Below are 21246 nucleotides of genomic sequence, written 5' to 3'. Positions count from 1 at the left end.
GTTTTTTTGCCTGACGTTTTGGAAAACGTTTGCTTTTGTTGGCTTTTAACAATCCCTCGAAAATCTCCAAGGCAAACCTCAGCATAGTGAGCGATCGCCCAACTGGTGAACACGTTTTCCTGGTGATTCACATTTACGTAAAACTATCGGAACGCCTCATGGCCCAAGGGGCAAATGACGAGGACGCTGCATAGACACACATCCACAGCTATACACATAGACACTTGTGGGAGCAGTGCCTCTTAGCCAATGGGATGCCAGGATGATGCTCGGTAATAGCCAATGGCAAAGCAGCTATAAGTATGTTGCGTTCAGGAAACTCAGAGCTGCAACTAGCAGCCCATACTGTATTTGTACCTTTCGTATCTTGAAATTTCTTTCGTAACAAGAGGCAATATTTTCCTCTTGAGACGTTTCTTTAACTTGAACATTTTGTATGAAGAAACGTAAGTAGAGGTACCACTGTAAGGGGATTTATTGTCTGTTGTCTTCATTTACTCGTATCGTGATTTCTGCATCAGATAATAAAAGGGGAAATACACGTTATTATCTACTCGCTGGAATTGAAAAGCAGAAACAACAATTATCGAGACAAAGTATCTCGTGGTTTACATAGAGTAATCGATGATGATAATGATAATACAGTAATTCAGCCCCGGACTGTGAAGACACAGGGCCGCATTTAATCATTGTCCACTTGATTCGATAAAGGCCGCAACCCAACTTGACACATCCCGTATTACACCCTAAAGAAAACCATATGGGGTGCCTCAAGGTAACTTTCATTACCTTTACTAAGTCGTGAACCCTTTCATGCACCAATAATGATCACCTGATGACATGATTGGCTGTCCACTATAGTAACCGCTGTCCCTGAAAGGGTTAACAAAGACCTCATGAATACAGCTCGCACCTCCTACTGGAAAGCGGAAGGTTATGGTGAGGAGAAAGTGTTGCTCAATGCAGCACAAAGCATTCTGGGTCACATTTTTTGCTGAACATTTCAACACTGTCGCCCGAAAAAAAAAAACACCTGTTGGAGAACAAAAATAAATAAATAAAATGAAGGAGAACATAATGTCCGCTGAGAAGAAGAAAGCACGCCTTAGAAAAGTAAGAGACAAAGCCAGGAGCTTGACGGAAAGTGTTGAGAGTGGATTTAAGTCCGTGTGGGATGCAAAACAAAAGCGGTCAGAAAACTGAATAGAAAGGAAGTGACATAGCCCACAATACGTTCATTTATTTATTTTCCACTGCTTATATTGGGTTTGAGTTTGCTGCGCTTCAGCTTGGGTTTATCCCAGCTGGTGGGAGCACACTGTGGACTCCTTGCTCGGTATTTTCATCAAACCAACCCTGGAAATGATGTCTAAAAAAAAAAAAAAAATACGTTATTTAAAGCAACGGTCCCCAACCTTTTTTGCCCCATGGACCGGTTTAATGTCAGGCAATATTTTCAGGGACAGGCCTCTAAGGTGTGACGGATAAATACAATAAAATAATATGATTATGACCTGCATGAAAACTGTGGTATTTTCAAAACATAATAACTCAATTGTATTTATAGAGCACTTTAAAACAGCCATCGCTGTATACAAAGTGCTGTTCATGGAGCAACGATCATATATCACAATAAAGCAATAAATCAGTAACAACGACGGTAGAAAGCACCAAACAGGAAAACTAAGATCAAGTCTGAGTCATGCTGAGTCAAAAGCCAAATAAATAAATAAATATATATATATACAGTGTATATATATACAGTATATATATATATATATATATAACACAAATCATGACACAAGGAATGTCCTATTTGGCCACAATGTTGAAACCTGCCTTCAAAATAAGATGTGCCGCAAATACAAAGCGCATGAAAAATACGACTCACCATCGCTGGGTGTTATGCAGAGTGGGCTTGGTGCGCGGGAATCTCCCATTGAGATAAAGCCGTATTTTAAATGGGACACCTGATACTGTTTATTAAATGTAGCCTTGTTTTTCTTGAATGTCATAGGATCCTCTTCTGTCTCCTGGCTGGGCCTTTTCCCCTTCCCAAAGAAACTTTCCAAAGACGTTTATTTATTACTCATTTTGCTCGCTCCTGGGTTTCATTTTAGCAGTAACTTATCACGTGACCGAGAAGCGCACCTTGACCTGCGTCAAGAGTCACATACTGTAGACCAGAAATTGAGCTATCCAATGTTTCATCTGCAAAAAGTGAATGAACAATGTAATGTTAGTTTTTTTCATGTGTTAAAATTTAAGCAGTTTAACCCTTTCATGGACCAATGTCAGGAGTGATTTGAGATAGAAGAGTGTCAGCTAAGGTGAAGGGAAAAGTTTACATAAGAGTTGTGAGACCAGCCATGATGTACAGTCTAGAGACACTAGCAATAGGCAAAAGACAGGAGGCAGAGTTAGAGGTGGCTGAGTTAAAGATGCTGAGATTCTCCTTAGGGGTGACAAGGATGGACAGGATCAGAAATTAAGTCATCAGAGGGACAACTCAGACAGGAAAGTTTGGAGAAAATGTTAGAGAGGCCAGACTGAGATGGTTTGGACATGTACAGAGGAGGGACAGTGGCTACATTGGTAGGAGAATGTTAGAGATAGAGCTACCAGGTAGGAGACAGAGAAGAAGGCCAAAGAGGAGATTCATGGATGCCGTGAGGGAAGACATGCAGGTAGTTGGAGTCAGAGTAGAGGATGCGGAGAACAGGGAAAGATGGAAATTAATGACTCGTTGTGGCAACCCCTGAAAAGGGACAAGCCGAAAGGAGAAGAAGATGGACCAATAATGATAACCTGTAACCTGATAACATGATAAGCTGTCCACTGTAGTGACTGCGGTCCCTGAATGCCTTAAGGTACGCACATTTCTAGTAATTCGGATTTACAGTGTGGAGGAAATAAATTAACCCCGCTGACACCTGAGGAAGGAAGCATATACACAAGTGAAATTCTGCATTACTGTACTCATGTTCAAATACGATATTTAACGTGGCACAACAGATCGCAATCGCGGCCGCATTGTACCCAACATTAAGTTTGGTGACAGAAAATTCAAAACCAAGATGCTCAAGTTGGGTCTTGTAGGTAACACGATGTCTGTCATTGATCAAAAACAGTTGCCCCGCAATGCAAAACATTAACCCTCTAACATGAACGTTTTAGGACCCGGATGTGGTGACCGTGCCCTTGCCTATTGAATATGGGCCAGTCCAGGAGGAAGAGGAGTGTGGACCCGGGCGCACTGATGATCCCTCGGGCGCTGCTGTGCTGGTGAATGCTCAAGTGCCTGACGGGGAATTTCCACAGCCACATCCGCGCTACCGCTCAGAGGAGAGCCATAGAGGAGCCGAACACGCATCCGCGACGAGCATGGCGTCCGAGGCCAAAGCACCGACGCCGTCTCAGGCCCAAGCGTACCTCCATCAGCATCAGCAACCTCACCCACAGACCTCCGTGACGACGGCTACCACGGTCACCTCCGCAGCAACCTCCGCACTCACTGCCAAGGGGTCCACCCAGCCAGGCCCCGAGGGGGGCCACATCAACCTGGCCTTCAACCAGGGTCACCCAGGAGAGAAGGAGAGCCACAGTGGGAAGAGCAGCAGTCTTTGGAACCCTACGTACGGCTCGTGGTTCCTGCAGCAGCTTCAGAGGAAGCAGCAGCAGCGGCAAGGGGGCGTGGGTGGGGTTTTGGGTGTGGGCGGCACCAGTGCCAGGGTGCCCGGCGAAGGACAGGAGCACGTGGGACGGACTGTGGCTGAAGTGGCTGGCTCATTGGGTTTCCAGCATAAGTTGCAACATCAGCACCAATTTCAGATGCTGCACCATCAGCAGCAGCAGCAGCCGCCGCCGCAGGGTCTTTGCAGACCCCTGTTAGCACCTCCACCACCAGCCAACCAGTCCCAGCTCCTTTTAGATTCAGGTCCCCTGTACAGACTGAGACGTTTCCCCTGCGGGAGTATCGGTTACGGCTACCAGGAGCAAGCCGTGTCGCTGGAGGCGAGTCCTCCTCCGCTCCTTCCCTCCCAACAGAGCGCGTCAGCAGCCCACCAGAGGACCCCTACATCGGTCTCCCTGGGTCGGCCCGGATTATCGGAGGACAGCCGACCGCTCTTAGTCACCATGGGGACGGTGCAGGACACCCGGCTGCCCAGAATGGAGGGTCACAACGCCACTGTGCTTTAGCCGACATGCCTGTGCAGCTTCATTCACTCCCCGACTTTGGCAATTGCGTTTCGGACTACACAACAGCAAAAGTTGTGTCAGCAAGTCTTACCGTCCTTTGGTTTCTCCCTCCGGTTTGGAAATAACTTTTTAAGCAAGAGCTCAGTCCATTAAGCTTTTATTATGAGAAACCCAGTGGGTGTGGAATCCCCAATTGAACTTGAAAGCACATCAGAAAACACTGGAGGGCAAATTGAATTCAAAAGCTAGTTTTGGAGTCCAGAAAATGTATTTTTTCATCGCAAAATAGGCATGACTGAGACCTCGCAGAATGGGATTTATAGCAAATATTAAATGTAAAGTTTTTCTGCATCAGGAACTGGTGGCCACCGGAATGGACGATTACGCTGATTTAAACCTCTCCAGTAAGGCCGACTGCAGACTTTGATTCACAAACTCTAGTGACGGAGGAGACCAATTTCAAAGTTGCTCCTGCCGGCCACATGTTTCATTTCTATTGCAGGACCCTAAAATTGCCCCCATTCTTCACACAGGAAAAAAAAAAAAAAAAGCTTGGCAGTCGACTTCTAATTTTTGAGAATCATGTTGGATTTACCAAGATATTTGTACTAAAGCGAAAAAACAAATGTGTTTGTTGTTTTGCTTGCTTGCTTATTTATTCATTTGTTTATTATTTGGATGTGGCTCTTTTAAAATAGCAATGAACAGCCTCATAGTACAAGCAAAATCCCCGTTGCCCAAGTTGAATCTCACGTCATGTTTGAAACAGTTTGAAACCATTAACAACAAAAAGCAAGTTAAGAAAAAGCGAAAGAAAACAAGAATCCCTCGACAGCTATAAACTTGACAAAGTTGAACAAACAAAACTCAGAGGAATGTTTGGTATACTTCACGGTGCCCCATAAACCAAGATGATGCAGGTGATTCACCGTTTCTTAATCTTGTTGCTGTACTTGAAAGAAGTCACCCCTGCTGCTGTAAAAGCCCATCGCAAACTCACATGCTGTGCTCATGACTTCATTGTGTTGAAGACCGAGGTCTTCTTTCTTTTGTGGCTTTTTACAAAAAAAAAGAAAAAGAACCTATTTATGTTTTTGTGTGTCGTTATGGGAACAGAGTGGATATTGCTGACTCAATGCTCACCTTCAAATGTGCAATCTCAAAAGAACTACGACATTTACATATTTTAACATTTTTTTGGGGGGGTTGCTATTACTGGAACGAATGTTGTGGAATACAAATGAGTATGAATCTACATTTGCTCCTTCTATTAAAACGCTGGTTAACATTTTGAGTTTCCGGTTCCATTTCAAGTCTGACAGAAAGAGCCATGAGCTGTTGATTTCAGTGACTCGTGTTTGTCACTTCTTCCATACGTCATTTGATTGTATTTGGCAAGCGTGTCCCCGTCCATCTGTTGTCAAGCAACGAGCCGCTGTCGCATGTCAAGGAGCAATTAATACGTATGTTGACTATGCCTTCTCTCCACGGTGTGATCCCTTGTCGCCCATCTGTCATTCTTTAATGTACAAAGATCTAATGAACCACATCTGTAAATGATGTAATTAAAGAATATTGTACTATGGCTCTGGTAAATGCTGTACATTGCCCTTGGGAAGACAGTCACCAAAAAGAATAAATTACTATCTACTAAGTTTCCTCCTGATTTTATTTTATTTTTTAAATGTCGGTTTTTATGAGTCATGAACAGAGATTCAGTATCTTTAAATGGATTGTGAAGGCATAAGTAAGGAAGTGTCTGTTAAGAAGGCAAACATGATTCCTATGACAAACTCGAATGACTCATTCAATGTTACTGGGTTTTTTTTTGGGGGGGGGGGGGGTGGGATTCGCTATGCAACGATCACAACTTCACATTCCTCCTGTTCAGTCCATGGTGGCATCACGCAAACACGACTCACGTGCATTCCAGGCATGGAAAGGTAGATGTCGCCATCGCCAATAACACCATTCATGTCACTCATTTTGATGCAAATCATGTTTTTGAGAAATGGCCGCTAAATATTGATAAACAGCTTTGTTGGCAACACTGCCTTTGCAGTTACATGCTTGACTCAACCGTACCTAAAATGTCATCATGTAACTTTTCTGACTGAATCCGTTTGAAATCCTGCAATTCTCGACAAGGTTGAGGTTATCAATAATTGTTGTAGGGAGGAACAACATGGATTACACAACATGTTGCATGAGCAGCCGTATCATGTTGAAGCTGCTGCCAAGTGTAGTCTACCATGTTTGAACACAGTATAAATTGCCAATGGTAATGTCACATGTATGGGGTTTTTTTTCAGGTAATTTGATAAGAACGGCACTTGTGTAAAAAACAACAACAAATACTATGGTAATGTAATTTAGCATTTTTTAAAAATCCATCCATTGTCTGATCCACTTTATCCTCACAAGGGTGCTGGAGCCTATCCCAGATGTCTTCAGGTACCCTGAACCGGTTGTCAGCCAATCGCAGTGCACATATGGACAAACGACCATCCGTGCACACACTCACACTTAGGGACAATTTCGAGTGTTCCATTAACCTTCCACGCATGTTTTTGGAATATGGGAGAAAACAGGAGTACCCGAAGAAAACCCACGCAGGCACAGGGAGAACATGCGAACTCAACACGGAAAGGCCTGCACCTCTCCACTGTGAGGCTGACGTGCATTTTTTTTTATCAATATTGCCTTATTTTTACATTTTGAACCGTCTCCTATGCTGAAACAACCACACTTAAAGTCTTATTTTAAAATGATTGAAGTAAGGCAATCTTTACTGAAAGAGCAAATGGCATTGACCCATTGAAATGCACGGTAACAAACGTATATGATGCTGAGGACATACAAAGCTTCACAGCAAACTTGACTTTATTTTTTATTTTTTCAAATTTTCTAACTCCAGGTTGTGCAAAAATGATCCCTTTTACTCATGAAACCAACCACGCTCTTCTCATAATACAAGTAAAGACATTTCCCATAGTTCCAACACTTTCACAAATGAATACATAACTCAAAAATAACACCATTTACAGTATTTTGCTGTATGCCGTTGTGTGAATGTAAAATGACTTTCTCCTCCTGGCACTTCAGCTCAGAACCCTCTGTTGCATTGTAACATTGTGAGCCTTGCTTCAGTGGCATGAATGGTAAACCCAGCTTGAATGGCTTGAATGACAAAGACGGACGTCCCTTTTGTACCAGAACACACACACACACAAAAGCTACTCTTAAAAGGCTTCGATGCATTTGCGTTAGTTTAAAAAAACAAACAAACATAGAACGCAACAGGAGAAAAAGCCCCCCCCCCCCCCGCTAAAAAATTAAATTTGCATCTTCAGAGAAAATAATTCATACATAGGTAAATGGACATTTTGGCACCTGAAGTTTGAAAAACAAATCCTACTTTAGAATATTTATTTTTGGGGGGAACAGTTTTGACTTGGTCAATAAGTGCGAATAAGTAAAATGTCACGAGTTTAGACTGATTATGTAAATGTCTCATGATTTACACAATTTTGAAAAGGGATTAATATCACTGTCCTCACTCGGCAAACGTTTGCAACCGTGTGAATACATTTTCAATCATGTTCGCATTAACCCCGGAAATGTAAATCCACAACGATCTCGTCCGCTTGTAGCCATCGACTTTTCATTTTCAGGCATAAATTGCTGAAATGAGGATTGATAGTTGAATTCGAACACGCTTTTAACCCGTTTTATACAAAAACAGGCGTTGGTGAGGTTCCGCGGTTATATCATCGTTTAGTCGTTGTTGTTTTTTTCAGAAGAATTTAGTTTTACCGTCAAGACAACGAAAATGACGCCATGATGTAACAAGTTGCTGCACAAAGCGAACGTCGACGACACGACGTCTTTCTATTATTCGCCCGCGTCGTGTTTTGTCACGTTTATCACAGAGTATGATGCTGCTGACGACCTGGCTTTATAGGCACACACGTGGATGTATATAACTGTATGCGTGCGTTTATGTGCGTGCACGTAAACGTTGAGCTGGACAAACACGTCTGTGCATCTCCGGAGAGTGGCATTTAAATTATTACAGGAGTCGTGCTGGATCTGTGAAGAAAGAAGGCGGAAACATGTCAGACACTATTGACCAAGTGTAAGTTGGGTTGTTTCAACTGGGATGCTCAACTTTGATGTATTTGATGAAAACTCCCGATTTAAATGGGGTTTATTGAATTAATATCATAGTATGGTGAGGGTGTCACATGCATCAGAAAAATACCATAACATGCTGTAAATGTACGATCACCATTCTGTTCTATAGGTTGCTTGCTAACTATTTTTGAGGAGTCATCTTAAATATCTACATGCTCTTGGTCAATTTCAAACGTTACACGCCTCAAATGTAAATATAGAAGATTGTAAAATACAGGCTTTAGCTTTGGATAACGTGTGCGGAGTTATGAGTGCAGAATTATGAAAAAAAGTTTTTAAAAAATCAATACGTAAATGAAACTCAAGAAAATATCAAGCCTGCCATCCAAGTAGCTTGGTCAGGTTCTTGATCCATTTTTTTTGTGTAGAAGCAACAAGAGCCTTTCGGAAAAAGCGTCAAGAGAAGTATACTGTTTTTCTACACCGTAAATCCCTTTTAGAAGGGCCCCGCACATTGTCAATAGAGGGTTGAGATCGGTTGAGGCCGTAAGTCGTGTCATTATTCTTTCATCTTTAAGGCCTTTACTGGTTAGCCATATTGGAGCATTGTCCTGCATAAAAAAACACTGCGGTGTAAAGATGTAGCCAATAGCCAGTGCTTGTCTTAAAAAAAATGGCAGGTTGGTGATCGGTCCTGATTCTCTGGCATCCGATTTGAAGTGGAGCTTTGCGCCCGTTACTTGTCCACACATGGGCCAGCCCATCTGGTCCATCAAGAGGCACTCATGTTAGCAGTCCATAAAACCCCGGAATAATATTGGCCCTTTGGCTGTGTCTCTGAGCACACTATACCCTTTGTGTTTCCGTGTACTCGATTGTGTAATTCTGTAGAAACCTTCGAAGCAAAATGGTAGTAGTTTTTTTTTCTTTCCTGACTCTTCACAACAAAATGTTACGAGGATGATACAATTACCCTAAATGATTTTTTTTTGTTGGTCCAATATATATATCAATACAGTGTATGTATTTTGAGCACAGTTTGCCTTTGCAAAAACTGCCTACTTTATACACACTTTGATGTATGATGTTTCAGGCTACACTCGTCGAATAGACGGTGACCATATTTGTCATTTTGAGACACGTGGTATTGGCCTTTTTTTTTTTAAATTCTGCTGCTTGATAACATTTACCCGTTCCATGCACAAATAATAATAACCCGCTTCAGGATTTATTTTTTTTCTCGAGTGTTTTTCTTCATCTTTAGGCATGCAAAACAATTATGGCAGTGGATGGCAACACACATCAGGGTCCATTGTAGTGGTTGATGCACAACTGTGACTTGAAGATGAATTCAAATAAGAGAAAACAACGTGAATAGCTGTCCACTCTAGTAACCGCTGTCCCTAAAAGGGTTCAACTTGGGTATACCTTGTAATCATTGTTAACTTTCTAAGACACTACTGAGCCTGGGGAACACCCTGTCCTTTCTTGTTTGAATTTAAAACAAAGCTAAGTAAACCATTTCAGTGGAAAGCTATTGATGAGAAAATTTTACGGAGCTATTTTAAGTTTTCATCCAACTTTCTAAGACAATGCTGCTGGGATTGGGAGCTCCCTGTACTCTTTGCTCAAATTTTTGAAACTATTGTATGCTTAGAGGTTCTTAAATTATGTTCACTGTTGGCATTTGAATTAAAAATGTTGATTTAAAAAATATTTTCTGTTTTACTGCAAACCAGTTTCGGTTCCAAATGTCGATTATTAGCCTCCTTGACGACTAATAAAAAAAAGTCTCTCATATTAGCATGCTAAGTTAGCATGTAGTTTCCTATGCGTTGCGAGGGCAAAAAAAAAAAAAAAAACATGTTCGAGCCTCACTCACGAGTGTGTGTTTGTAAATGTGTGTTTAGCTGTCAAAAAATGGCCAACCTTCAGCTCAAGGGGCTGACGGCAGAGGACGAGTTCCCAGATCTCAGTCAACACAACAACCACATGGCCAAGTTCCTAAACATGGACATGTACAAAACCCTGAGGGATCGGACCACCCCCAATGGCTTCACTGTAGATGGTGTCATCCAAACAGGCGTGGATAATCCAGGTAAATCACGCCCCGCTCCACTTGAGCATGCAAACATGGCGCTGTCTGATGCGGCATGCTGTGATGTGTGTAGGTCACCCCTTCATCATGACTGTGGGCTGTGTGGCTGGAGATGAGGAGTCATACGAAGTCTTCAAAGAGCTGCTTGACCTTGTCATTGAGGACAGACATGGAGGATACAAACCAACAGACATGCATAAAACTGACCTCAATCCAGACAATCTCATGGTAAAGAATCACACGTAACATCCGGTGCTGATTTTGACTATGAGCACAAATGTTCTGTTTCTTGAAAGGGGGGCGATGATCTGGACCCGGAATACGTTTTGAGCTCCAGAGTCCGAACAGGCCGCAGTGTCCGTGGTTTCTGCCTGCCGCCACTCTGCAGACGAGGAGAGAGACGCGCTGTGGAGAAGCTCTCTGTTGAAGGTATAGAAAAACAAGTGGGGTTGCATTTTGTGTCAGGGATGACCCAAGTGGCAGCAACACTCTTCACAGTGGCCCCTTGATAATTCCCTCCCCATAGTTTTTTTTAAATTTTCTTGAATCTCAAAAAATGATCAAAAATGCTGATAAACAGAATGTTCCTTTTCCATGAGATTTAGGAGAAAATTGGGGAAACCCACACCTAAAAAGGGGAAAAATCCAAAACATGAATGAACATGAAAATTGAAAAAATACCGAAAAAATGTTGATTATGAGAATCCTCGGGTGCCGAACAGTGAATATGCGGCGATTGACTATTGTTTAAAGTTGTAATGTCACCAATCACCAATAGATGGCTGACATGTCTTAATTGCACTTATATTGGGGTCTTACACTGCCATATATTAAATTATCAGTTCGCCATGTAGGACAAACAGTATCTCATTAAAATTTTGGGTTAATTGACCTCTTTGTGGGAAAAATTCAATTCTTGTACTTCATGTTGGTTTGTTGTTGAGCAATTTTGTGCCATCCTTGAATGTCTTATTTTTATGCAAGAGAGCCCTTTGCACTGGGAAATTAGTTATGTTGTTGTTGGACTTTGTTGGATCTAAAAGATCCAACAATGTGCATTGAAAAATGAAATGTGTTCAGAGGACCTATTATGCTCCTTCAAATGAAGTTTTGTCACACAATTGGTTAGGAATTGTGTGGTCAGTAGTACTGATGAAAAATGGCAGCCCCCTACAGCAATGAAGTTGTTCATCCCTAGTCCATAAATTACTCCAAAAAATCATTTCTGCAGTCCTGGGTTCACTAACTGGAGACCTGCAGGGGAAGTACTATTCCTTGAGAGACTTGTCAGAAGCTGAGCAGCAGCAGATGATTGACGACCACTTGCTGTTCGACAAGCCCGTGTCCCCTCTGCTGCTGGCCTCAAGAATGGCCCGTGACTGGCCTGACGCCAGAGGCATCTGGTGAGACGCTCTTTTATGTACGGGAAAATGGAAAGAAGGTCAAAAACATGTTTTGTCTTTCAAGGCATAATGAGAACAAGACGTTTTTGGTATGGGTGAATGAAGAGGACCATCTACGAGTGATCTCAATGCAGAAGGGCGGTAACTTGAAGGAAGTGTTTACTCGCTTCTGCACCGGACTCACAGAGGTTTGGTCAAACGCACTGAAATTGTTTTGATGAAAGGTTAGTTGAATGCTATGAATAATGCGGCAATGTGCTTTTTAGATTGAGTCTTTGTTCAAGAACAAAGGTTTTTCTTTCATGTGGAATGAGCACCTTGGCTACATCCTGACTTGCCCATCCAACCTGGGCACTGGTCTACGTGCTGGTGTGCATGTGAAGCTCCCAAACATGAGCAAGGACTCTAACTTTGAAGAGGTCCTCAAAAGGCTGAGGCTGCAGAAACGTGGAACTGGTATGGTTTTGTTTTATTGTGTGTTGCTTCGTCATTCGGGGTTGGTCCCTGAACTTTTGCTCGCTAAGTTGTGTCAATTGTAATTTACCCACTAGGTGGTGTGGACACTGATGCCGTGGATGGCGTCTTCGACATCTCAAATGCCGACAGACTCGGCTTCTCTGAGGTGGAGCTGGTGCAGATGGTTGTAGATGGTGTCAAGCTGCTAGTGGAGATGGAAAAGAAACTTGAGGCAGGGGAGTCCATCGAGGAACTAATGCCCACCCAGAAGTAGAACCGTCTTGCCCCGCCCTCCCTTAGAATCAAGATGACTTGTCCTTGTTTCACCAACACACTGAATAAAAAGTGAGTTAAACCAGGGCTTGGATGTTATGAAATGTCTTTGAAAATGAAATAAACTCTTGTAGTTGTGTGCTTTACATGAAGTCAAGGTATGATTGCTACTGGCTTAATTCTGATGGTTTGGGTCTCTGTCCTTGTGAAGCAAGTGGTAAGAAAAAATGGTTCCTGAAAATGGGCACAAACCAGTTTGACATGTCCAGATTGACTACATATGCAAATGCTAACAGCACAGACATGGGCAGAAAGTTGCAGAGCTTTATAAAACCGCCAGATGCTAAAATTGAACACATTGTGACCCTCATATCTGTTTTGTAAAACTCAACGAAATTATGCTTAACACTTACGGAACCGTTTTCTTTCCTTTGTGTGTGCAGATAGAATTTTAAAATGTTGCTTTATTGTGGTTGACCTTGGAGCCAAGACCAGATCAGGCACGGGAGAGCCGCAAATTGCGAGCAATACGCCAGCTATAAAAATAACTCACTCAACGAAAGACCACTAATTGGTTGCGGCAGCAGAATTTGCAATCCTCAATTTTCTTGGCGGTTAGGTTAATCCATTTTCCGATCCACTTTATCCTCACAAGGGTCGCGGGAGGTGCTGCAGCCTGTCCCAGCTGTCTTCGGGCAGTAGGCGGCGGACACCCTGAGCCAGTTGCCAGCCGATCGCAGGGCACACAGGCGAACAACCATCCACACTCACACCTAGGGACAATTGAGCCTGCCACGCATGTTTTTGGAATGTGGGAGGAAACCAGAGTACCCAGAGAGAACCCACACAGGGACGGAAAGAACATGCAAACTCCTCACAGGAAGGCCAGAGCCGGAATCGTACCCTGCACCTCTGCCACTTCCTCTGTCCTTCCCCCTCCTCCCTAGGTGATGGTGATGACCCAATTGGATGTCGCTGTACGGATTATGCTCCGATCGATACGGGCAGGATTTGCACTGACTGAGCTGGACAAGAGCTGGGTCGACCATTCGGAGACTGTTCTGAAGATATCTTCATTGACCAACTGGGGGTTCTGAAGGGGCCCCTCAGGCATCTCCCTGCAGAACTTTCATCTTGTTAAATGGACTTTTATATTATTCTAACAATGTATTGTACGTTATTGTGTCGAATGTTGACCACCCGGCATCTATTGCAGCCTGGTCATCCTGTAAGGGGGATTCCCCCATCTGCGGCCCCTTCTCAAGGTCTCAAATTTTTCCCCAGATGGGGTGTTTTGAAATTTTCCTTGCCCTCCTGGGGGTTAAGGTCAGGATTGTCATTAATATTTGTAAACTGAGCATGTGAAGCCCTTTGAGAGGCGTTATTAAGGGCTATATAAATACTGGAAATGTCGCTGAACAGCTCTAAAATTAAAGTCGTAACTGTGTTAAATTTAACACGGCAGTTAAGATACACATTGAATGACCTGCGGCTACCATAAACACACTTCAACGATAATGAATAATGATCCCGGGATGGAAAAAGCTCAGTACAGTATTGCATGTCACACTGCATCCTGGGAAGCACTATATCAGGCATGTCCAGCTCCGGGCCTGGAGGGCCACTGTCCTACCTGTTTTCCAGCTCTCCCGGCTGCAACACACCTGATTCCGATGATCAGCTCATCAGCCAGCTCTGAAGCAGCATTCGAACGTTCCTGATTATTTGAATCAGGTATGTTGCTCTTGGGAGAGCTGCAAAACAGGCAGGACAGCGGCCCTTGAGGACCAACTTTGGACACCCCTGCACTATATAGAACAAGAGGGTATTGAAGGCTCATGTGAACTCCTGCTATGCTGTAAAAAGTCCCAGATTGCTAGAAGCTAAACCTGGGAAGTGCTGGTACTCCGGTCCATACTGGTAAGTACCATTTAAAGCACTGCTTTAAGCTGCATTCCATACAACAGTGGGCTCTTTCGAAAGGCATTCACATAGGCCTTGCACTTGTTTGTACCCTTTACTGTACATGCAAACCCAAAGGTACAGAAATAATCCCTTTTCCCGTTTAGACCATTAGTGTACCCTTTTCTAACCGTAAACAGTAGTTATTTGTACCTAGGGGTCTAATTGTGAACCCTACAGGGTACATATAAAAAGGGCCTTGGAGAGCAAAAAATGGACCTCGACAGTAACCTATTTTTTCACAGAGTATGAGTCCCTACAGTGCAATGACCCATACTGGCTCAATCTTGTTGAGAAGGAATAAAAACAATAGAGCCATGCTGGGTACAGCATTTCAACACTGCCAAACAGTTGAGCATGTCTGAAGAGGCAATTGGAGCATTGCCTCTAAATAAATTATACCTTTGAAGGAAATCATCCATGGGAGTTGACAGCAATCCTCTAGACTGTTTGGATGACTCAGAAGGTTCCCTAAGTTTATATTCCTTGTCATTACTACTGTGGAGAAAAGACTTCTGGCTGTCCCCATCTGTTTTATGAAGTAGCTAAATAAATAAATACATAACAGACAGCAAAGTTGTATTGTTTATTTTTTAACGAACTCATGAAACCGGCAAGGACCACAATTTTGGTACCCTAGAAGAGATTTAAAATAATTAGTCCATCGGGACATTTTCAATCAAGTTGTGTCCTCTGATTAGCATCACGGACTATGTTTACATGCAGTCGATATTCGCTTAAGGTCAAATTTCAGATTTCTGGAACATTCGAAATTACCCACACGCACAACACAAATCAATGGTTTGTTCGAGGTAACCCAATCCCATTTACATGATCCAATATTTGGGTGAGAAAAGGGGTAAGCCAGGGGTATTATTCAGGTTTTTAAAAACCCAAATAAGAGAGTATTTAGGTTTTTGCACGCATTTACATGGCCTTCAAAAACCCGAATACTGCCAATATTCGGGTGTTCAAAGGGGTATTGACTGCATGTAAACATAGTCACAGTTGTCTTCAAATTTCTCAACAGTCAGTCGGCCTATTTAAAGGGTGACGAGTAATCACAGTAATGTTAGGTGACATGTTGTGTACCATACTAAAATGGACCCGTGGAAGCAAAGGAGAGCATTGTCTCTGGAAAGAAAAGAAAGGAAACAACAGACAAGTAAGCTAAAGTCCAAAGACTCACAAGATAAGCTTGATGTTTCTGTCACTACACTTGCATTTATTCAGAAATTCAAGATCCACGGGATGTTAGCTAACTTCACCGGACGTGGCCGTAGGATTGAAATCGATGACAAAGTGAAACAACAGATAACACAACTGGTAACTTGATTGATTCATCTACTGTATTTTCCGCACTAAAAGGCGCACCTAAAAGCCTTCCATTTTCTTAAAAGCTCACAGCGTGCCTTAAAACCCGATGTGCCTTGTGTATGGTTATTACGGTAATATGTCGACCCCAAAATGGCTCCTTGCTAGAGACAACGCAGAGTTCAAACTTAAGGCGATCGGGTTACGCAGTTGAACACGGAAATAGAGCAGCGGAAAGAGAGTTCAATGTTAACGAGTCAATGTTATTAACTTGCTGTTGGTTAAGTGAACTGTGTCACTGCTTTATTAAGTAAGTTTTACTGACATCTGGTCGTTCTGTAGCAACGCACATCAACAGCTAAGCTTAGCTGTTGTTGTTTGTTCAAAGCTTCTTTGATCTGTGACGTGGTTGTGCTGATTGGTTGAACCACGTGCGTTCGTGCTCAGCAGAGAGCAGCGGACTATGAACTGCTGAGGCGCGCCTCACTCGAGTGCCCTTGCTACAGTTCTGTTGGTATTCCCTTGAGTGTAACTCCATCTCGTGGATGCATTGTAGATTGTGTCTCATAGTGCGTTGTGTCCAACATATGAAAAAAATTACAAAATAGGGCATTCATTAGAGGTGCGCCTCATAATCCAGTGCGCCTTTTAGTGTGGAAAATACGGTAGTTGTCAAACCATGCACACTGATAATTCAGTCAGTTTCGGCTCCAGGCTTTATCTCTCCCAGGGCTAAACGGGGAGGGTGGGAGGCTGACAAAGTAATTAATACATATATTTTACAATATCAAATACGATGCTGGAGGGGCTTAAGTGGGGCAACACAAATTTCTGATGGAGATACATTATAACCCCCCATTACCACCACCACCACTCCCTCTATGGCAGGGGTGTCAAAGGCCACAGTGTAGTTACGGTTTCCCTTCGAGGGCCATTATGAATTTTGGGAAACCATATAAATGTTTAATCACCTCCACATATTACATACACAGCGCACAACAAATTGATGGATAACTAGTTTTAAAATCAGAAGTCATAAATAATCACTGTTATTGTGGATTACATATGACAATTTGAAATTTTGGTTCAGACTTTAGCAAGCATCATGGAACTAGACATTATTGATTTGCTCACGCGGGCCACATGAAATGATGTGGCAGGCCAGATCTGGCCCCCGGGCCTTGACCTTTACACCTATGCTCTATGGCCTTGCTGTAGTATAGCACCAGCTTGTGGCAATGTACAGGGGCTGCGATAGCAAAGTGAATTCTATGAGTGCCAGCGGGGCGAAGAAAACACACTGCAGTTCTGCTCCCCGGTCTTCATGAGCTCCTTTGTTTTCCATTCGGGATCACTTTTGTTCGATTTTATTCAAACAGCAGACGGTGCAACTTTATGCACCGTGATACGGTACTGAGTTATCTTTTATCGTTTGAGGAAAGCATTGGATACAAGGCTTTAGGGGCAGGGTGCACTCTGAACCAGTGTTGCCGAAACTTGAGTGAGCCAAGCCACCCATTTTACGTTCGAAAAATGTCACAGTGCACCACCACACACAAGTGTCACCAGAAGTAAGACGACTGAAATACTGATGATCTTGTCTCAATTTACTCACAAATTGATTTCGTAGGTGTGCATTTGGGGGCTGTAGCTTATTTCATGCCACTGGAGGGTTGTTATATTATTAATTGTCATTTTATGTTTAAGCATCATATTATTTCATGTTAAGATTACCTATATTGCATTGTGTTGTTTAATAATCGCTTCAACATGTTTTTATGTTGATGGCTTCTGATTGGCTGTTGAAGTAAGGGAAGCAGGAAGTGATTTTAGTGGCGAATAGTGTGTTCTCGATCGTGCCGCGGCGCAGACGTCCTTTTTTTCTCTCCTTTCAATAGAACTGTGTTCAAACGGAATCCATCTCTCCTTTTGCCATAAAGTAGAGCCATCCACCCAAGGTCCTCCCTTTTTGATTCCCCCTGGGATCTCCCCCAAGACTATCCCACTGTGGTCAGAGTATAAGGCCTAACATCCAGGCAAAGATGTGAAAAACTGCCTTTGTTTTGTAAATTGCGCCGTTACTGATGCACCACATGGGGGGCATGTGAGGAAGACACTACTGGCTGCCAAGGCGATTTTAGCCGAAAAAAATAACCATGTATAGTAAGGCGTTTTTTGCCGAAAAAAACGACCATTTATAGTAAGGCGTTTTTATCGGAAAAAAACGACCATGTATAGTAAGGCGTTTTAAGCCGAAAAAAACCCCACTATGTGTAGTCAGGCATTTTTAACCGAAAAAAAACGACCAAGTATAGTAAGGCGTTTTGAGACAAAATTAACGACCATGTATAGTAAGGCGTTTTTAGCCGAAAAAAACGACCATGTATAGTAAGGTGTTTTTTTGCCGAAAAAAATTACCATGTATAGTCAGACATTTTGTGAATTGTTCATTGGTGCGAGTGTGAGGGTGACGAGTTGTGCGGAGATGAGGATCAGAAAATGGATGGCCACGCTTGTGTTTGAGATCACACAGGAAGGTCGGGGCCGGATTTGAACCCCGCACCTCCGCGTTGCGACGAAGACATACTAACCATTCAACTACCAAGTAGGTAGATCTAATTTGGCTGTAAAAGAACATGTCACTACACATAGTTGTCTTTTTTGGCTGTAAAAGAACACCTGACTATACACGGGTGCCTTTTTGGCTGTAAAAAACACCTTACTAAACTTAAAAAATACTTGACCAAAAATAGCCTTATGCATTTTTTTTTGTAATGGTTTTATATAGGGACAATGTAGAATAATGATGGTGACTTGCCTGATAGTTGAATGGTTTGTGTGTCAGCGTCACAATGCACAGTTGCAGGGTTCGAGTCTGCTTCTGGCCATCTTTTGTTTTCTCAAAAACATGCATGGCCAACAATTTTCTGATCCTCTTTTCCGCACAACTCTTCGCGCTCACACTCACACTAAGGAACAATTCACATAATGCCTATCTGTACATGGTTGTCTTTGTTTGGCAAAAAACGCCTTATTATACATGGTCGTTTTTTTCAGCTAAAAAAGCCTTACTATACATGGTCGTTATTTTTGGCAAAAAAACGCCTTACGATACATGGCCATTTTTTTTCGTCGAAAATCGCCTTACAATACATGGTCGTTTTCTTCGGCTAAAAACACCTTACTATACATGGTCGTTTTTTTCGGCAAAAAACGCCTTACTATACATGGTCGTTATTTTCGGCTAAAAACGCCTTACTATACATGGTGGTTTTTTTCGGCTTAAAAACAACGAACCCCTCAACTTACATCACGTATATCAACATAATCTTATGTTCACCATGATGTTTTCCAACATACACTTCACAGATTTGTTGAACCAAAAAAAAAAGAAGGAAACTCAAATAAGGTGGGGCGGGAGTTGGTAGGTTGTCACAATGACTTTGACAGATGGTGGCACACAACAAATCCTGTCAAATGTGAGGCGCACTGGGAAACATTGGATCAAGAGAAAGCAGCGCAAGACAAAGTTTAGAGTTTAGTGGGAGGTTTTTTTTCTTCTCAGTTTGAGGTCCTGGTTATGCTAATGAAATGTTGACAAACTTCAGTTCTAAAAGCTGCAGGAGACAAAGCGCTGCTCAGTTAATATGTTTAGTTTTCAGACTCACAAATATCCTGTTTCTGTCAGTAAGGGATGTCACCTTCTGGCTACATATTACTTCGACCAAAACAAAAAAGAAAATTTACCTGTGTAATGTTCAATTTTGAAAACAAGGGTACTGCAGGCCTGATTTTATGCCGTTAGTATTACAAGTTCTAAAGGCTGTATTGAATGTGGGAGGCACGGGCTCCTTCCAAGGAAATTGCTAACCTAGCGTACAATCAGGGGAAGCTAAATTGTGATGAATAGCCTTCTCTTGTTTTTAGAGCTTTGTGTAAGACATGAGACAAACAGGATCATCAGATGTTTTTTATTTTTATTTTGGGGAATATACAAAAATAATTAGAATGGATTCGTGACAGAGAACAGTGGCTACAGTGTTAGGTAGGGGAGCCACCTCAGTACCATTGGCTTTCTGGAATACCAACTCTCATGGTTCGAATTGGATTTTTGTGAGGATACCGAATTGATCGACCGGCTGCTTCACCTAAAGTGCACATCATCATAGCAAATGACAGCTTTTTGTCAAAGTGGATTTAAAACCTCTTTTCATCTGGGCCTTGTGGAAAATCAAGACTGAACTCTGTGGAAAGTGATGCAGAGTCATTTCTTTCTTTTCTTAGCTGAACTGAACACATTTTATCTTGTTTTTATCTCACCTTGAATTATCAATGATTAGCATTTTATGAACACAATTCCAATTTTTTCCATTTACGCTCTTTATTATTGATTTATCGCTGAAATGCTCTCGCGACTTTCCAACTTTATTGCAATAAATCATTTCATGAAGACATATTTAGAGAATGGTTTCTTTTTCTTTATTCCATCACACCTTAAAGCAGGGGTGCCCAAACATTTTGGATCGAAGATCTACTTTTCGATCAACTAACATTCCGGGATCTACCCTTACCGGCGCGCGCACACACACACGCACACGCACACACGCCATGATGAGAAACAGCCTGAAATGCAGGCATGCAACGCACTTTTGCAGCCTATTAACTATCGTAGCTCACACTTACCGTTTTAAAGTGCTTCCCTGGGCCCTCCTAGATTCCTATTCTTTGCCCGTGCCCTCGGTGAATTGTACACGAAGCAAACTCTGAATGAGAATCATGACGATAAAAGATAGAGCGCAACAGCTCTGATCACAAGCTGCAATTGCAAACTGCTGAGCGCTAACAACTTCCGGTGACGTCATCACGCGTCACCGTAAATTTAAGATTTACCTGCTTTATTTTATTTTTAAAATATTTTTTTAGTGAAAATGAGACTGATAAGATGATTAGGGTGCAGTGTACATTAACACAAAAAATATATTACTAACATGTACAAAAACACACAAATGGTTGTTTTGTTTTGTTTTTCTCCTCGACACTCCTCGGATCTACTTGGGACCTGTCTTAGATCTACCGGTAGATCAGGATCGACCTAATGGGGACCCCTGCCTTAAAGTGTGAGAATACAGCATAATTAGTGACTGTCATTGCAATGACTAAAGACTTTTTCCGACTATAATAATAATAATAATGAGTCCTGAAGGTCATAACAATGATTTTCAAATTATTTTAGGTAATTGTACTGGATCCACAAGGAGGAAGCTGCCTTAAAAAGGATGCGATTCGATTAATGTCTTAATGTCTGATAGTTACCGAATCAAAAGTAAGTATGGGCTTGTTTGGATGGGGCTGGCAGTGAGAACCTTAACACATTCCTCCTGACACCGACTTATCAAGAGAGAG

The 21246-nt window shown here is 42.4% G+C and overlaps 2 protein-coding genes across 2 annotated transcripts in view; both read left to right on the top strand.

Annotated features, from left to right (window-relative positions):
* alk (ALK receptor tyrosine kinase) overlaps positions 1 to 5854 on the top strand; it is a 172426-nt gene extending 166572 nt beyond the window's left edge. Inside the window, exon 31 of the mRNA XM_086127789.1 lies at positions 3178 to 5854. Within this exon, the coding sequence (XP_085983915.1) occupies positions 3178 to 4200 (1023 nt within the window). The 3' untranslated portion in view covers positions 4201 to 5854. The remainder of the gene's footprint in view (positions 1 to 3177) is intronic.
* Positions 5855 to 8187: 2333 nt separating this feature from the next.
* Positions 8188 to 12713, top strand: LOC147195995 (creatine kinase, testis isozyme-like). Its single transcript, XM_086126933.1, has 8 exons — positions 8188 to 8338; positions 10248 to 10435; positions 10509 to 10663; positions 10732 to 10864; positions 11667 to 11838; positions 11903 to 12026; positions 12105 to 12294; positions 12390 to 12713. The coding sequence occupies exons 1-8, from the start codon at positions 8316 to 8318 to the stop codon at positions 12566 to 12568; spliced, it is 1164 nt and encodes a 387-aa protein (XP_085983059.1). The 5' UTR covers positions 8188 to 8315; the 3' UTR covers positions 12569 to 12713.
* The last annotated feature ends 8533 nt before the right edge of the window (positions 12714 to 21246 follow it).

The sequence above is a fragment of the Hippocampus guttulatus genome, chromosome 13, assembly GCF_054856545.1.
Source record: "Hippocampus guttulatus isolate MCC_2025c chromosome 13, RoL_Hgut_1.0, whole genome shotgun sequence".
Taxonomy (NCBI): domain Eukaryota; kingdom Metazoa; phylum Chordata; class Actinopteri; order Syngnathiformes; family Syngnathidae; genus Hippocampus; species Hippocampus guttulatus.
This window is presented reverse-complemented; position numbering and strand designations above follow the sequence as displayed.

Coding starts and splice junctions, on each gene's coding strand:
- LOC147195995 (XM_086126933.1), top strand. CDS start 8,316: ATGTCAGACACTATTGACCAAGT. Junction 10,664..10,731: donor TCAATCCAGACAATCTCATG/GTAAAGAATCAC, acceptor GTTTCTTGAAAG/GGGGGCGATGATCTGGACCC. Junction 11,839..11,902: donor CCTGACGCCAGAGGCATCTG/GTGAGACGCTCT, acceptor TTGTCTTTCAAG/GCATAATGAGAACAAGACGT.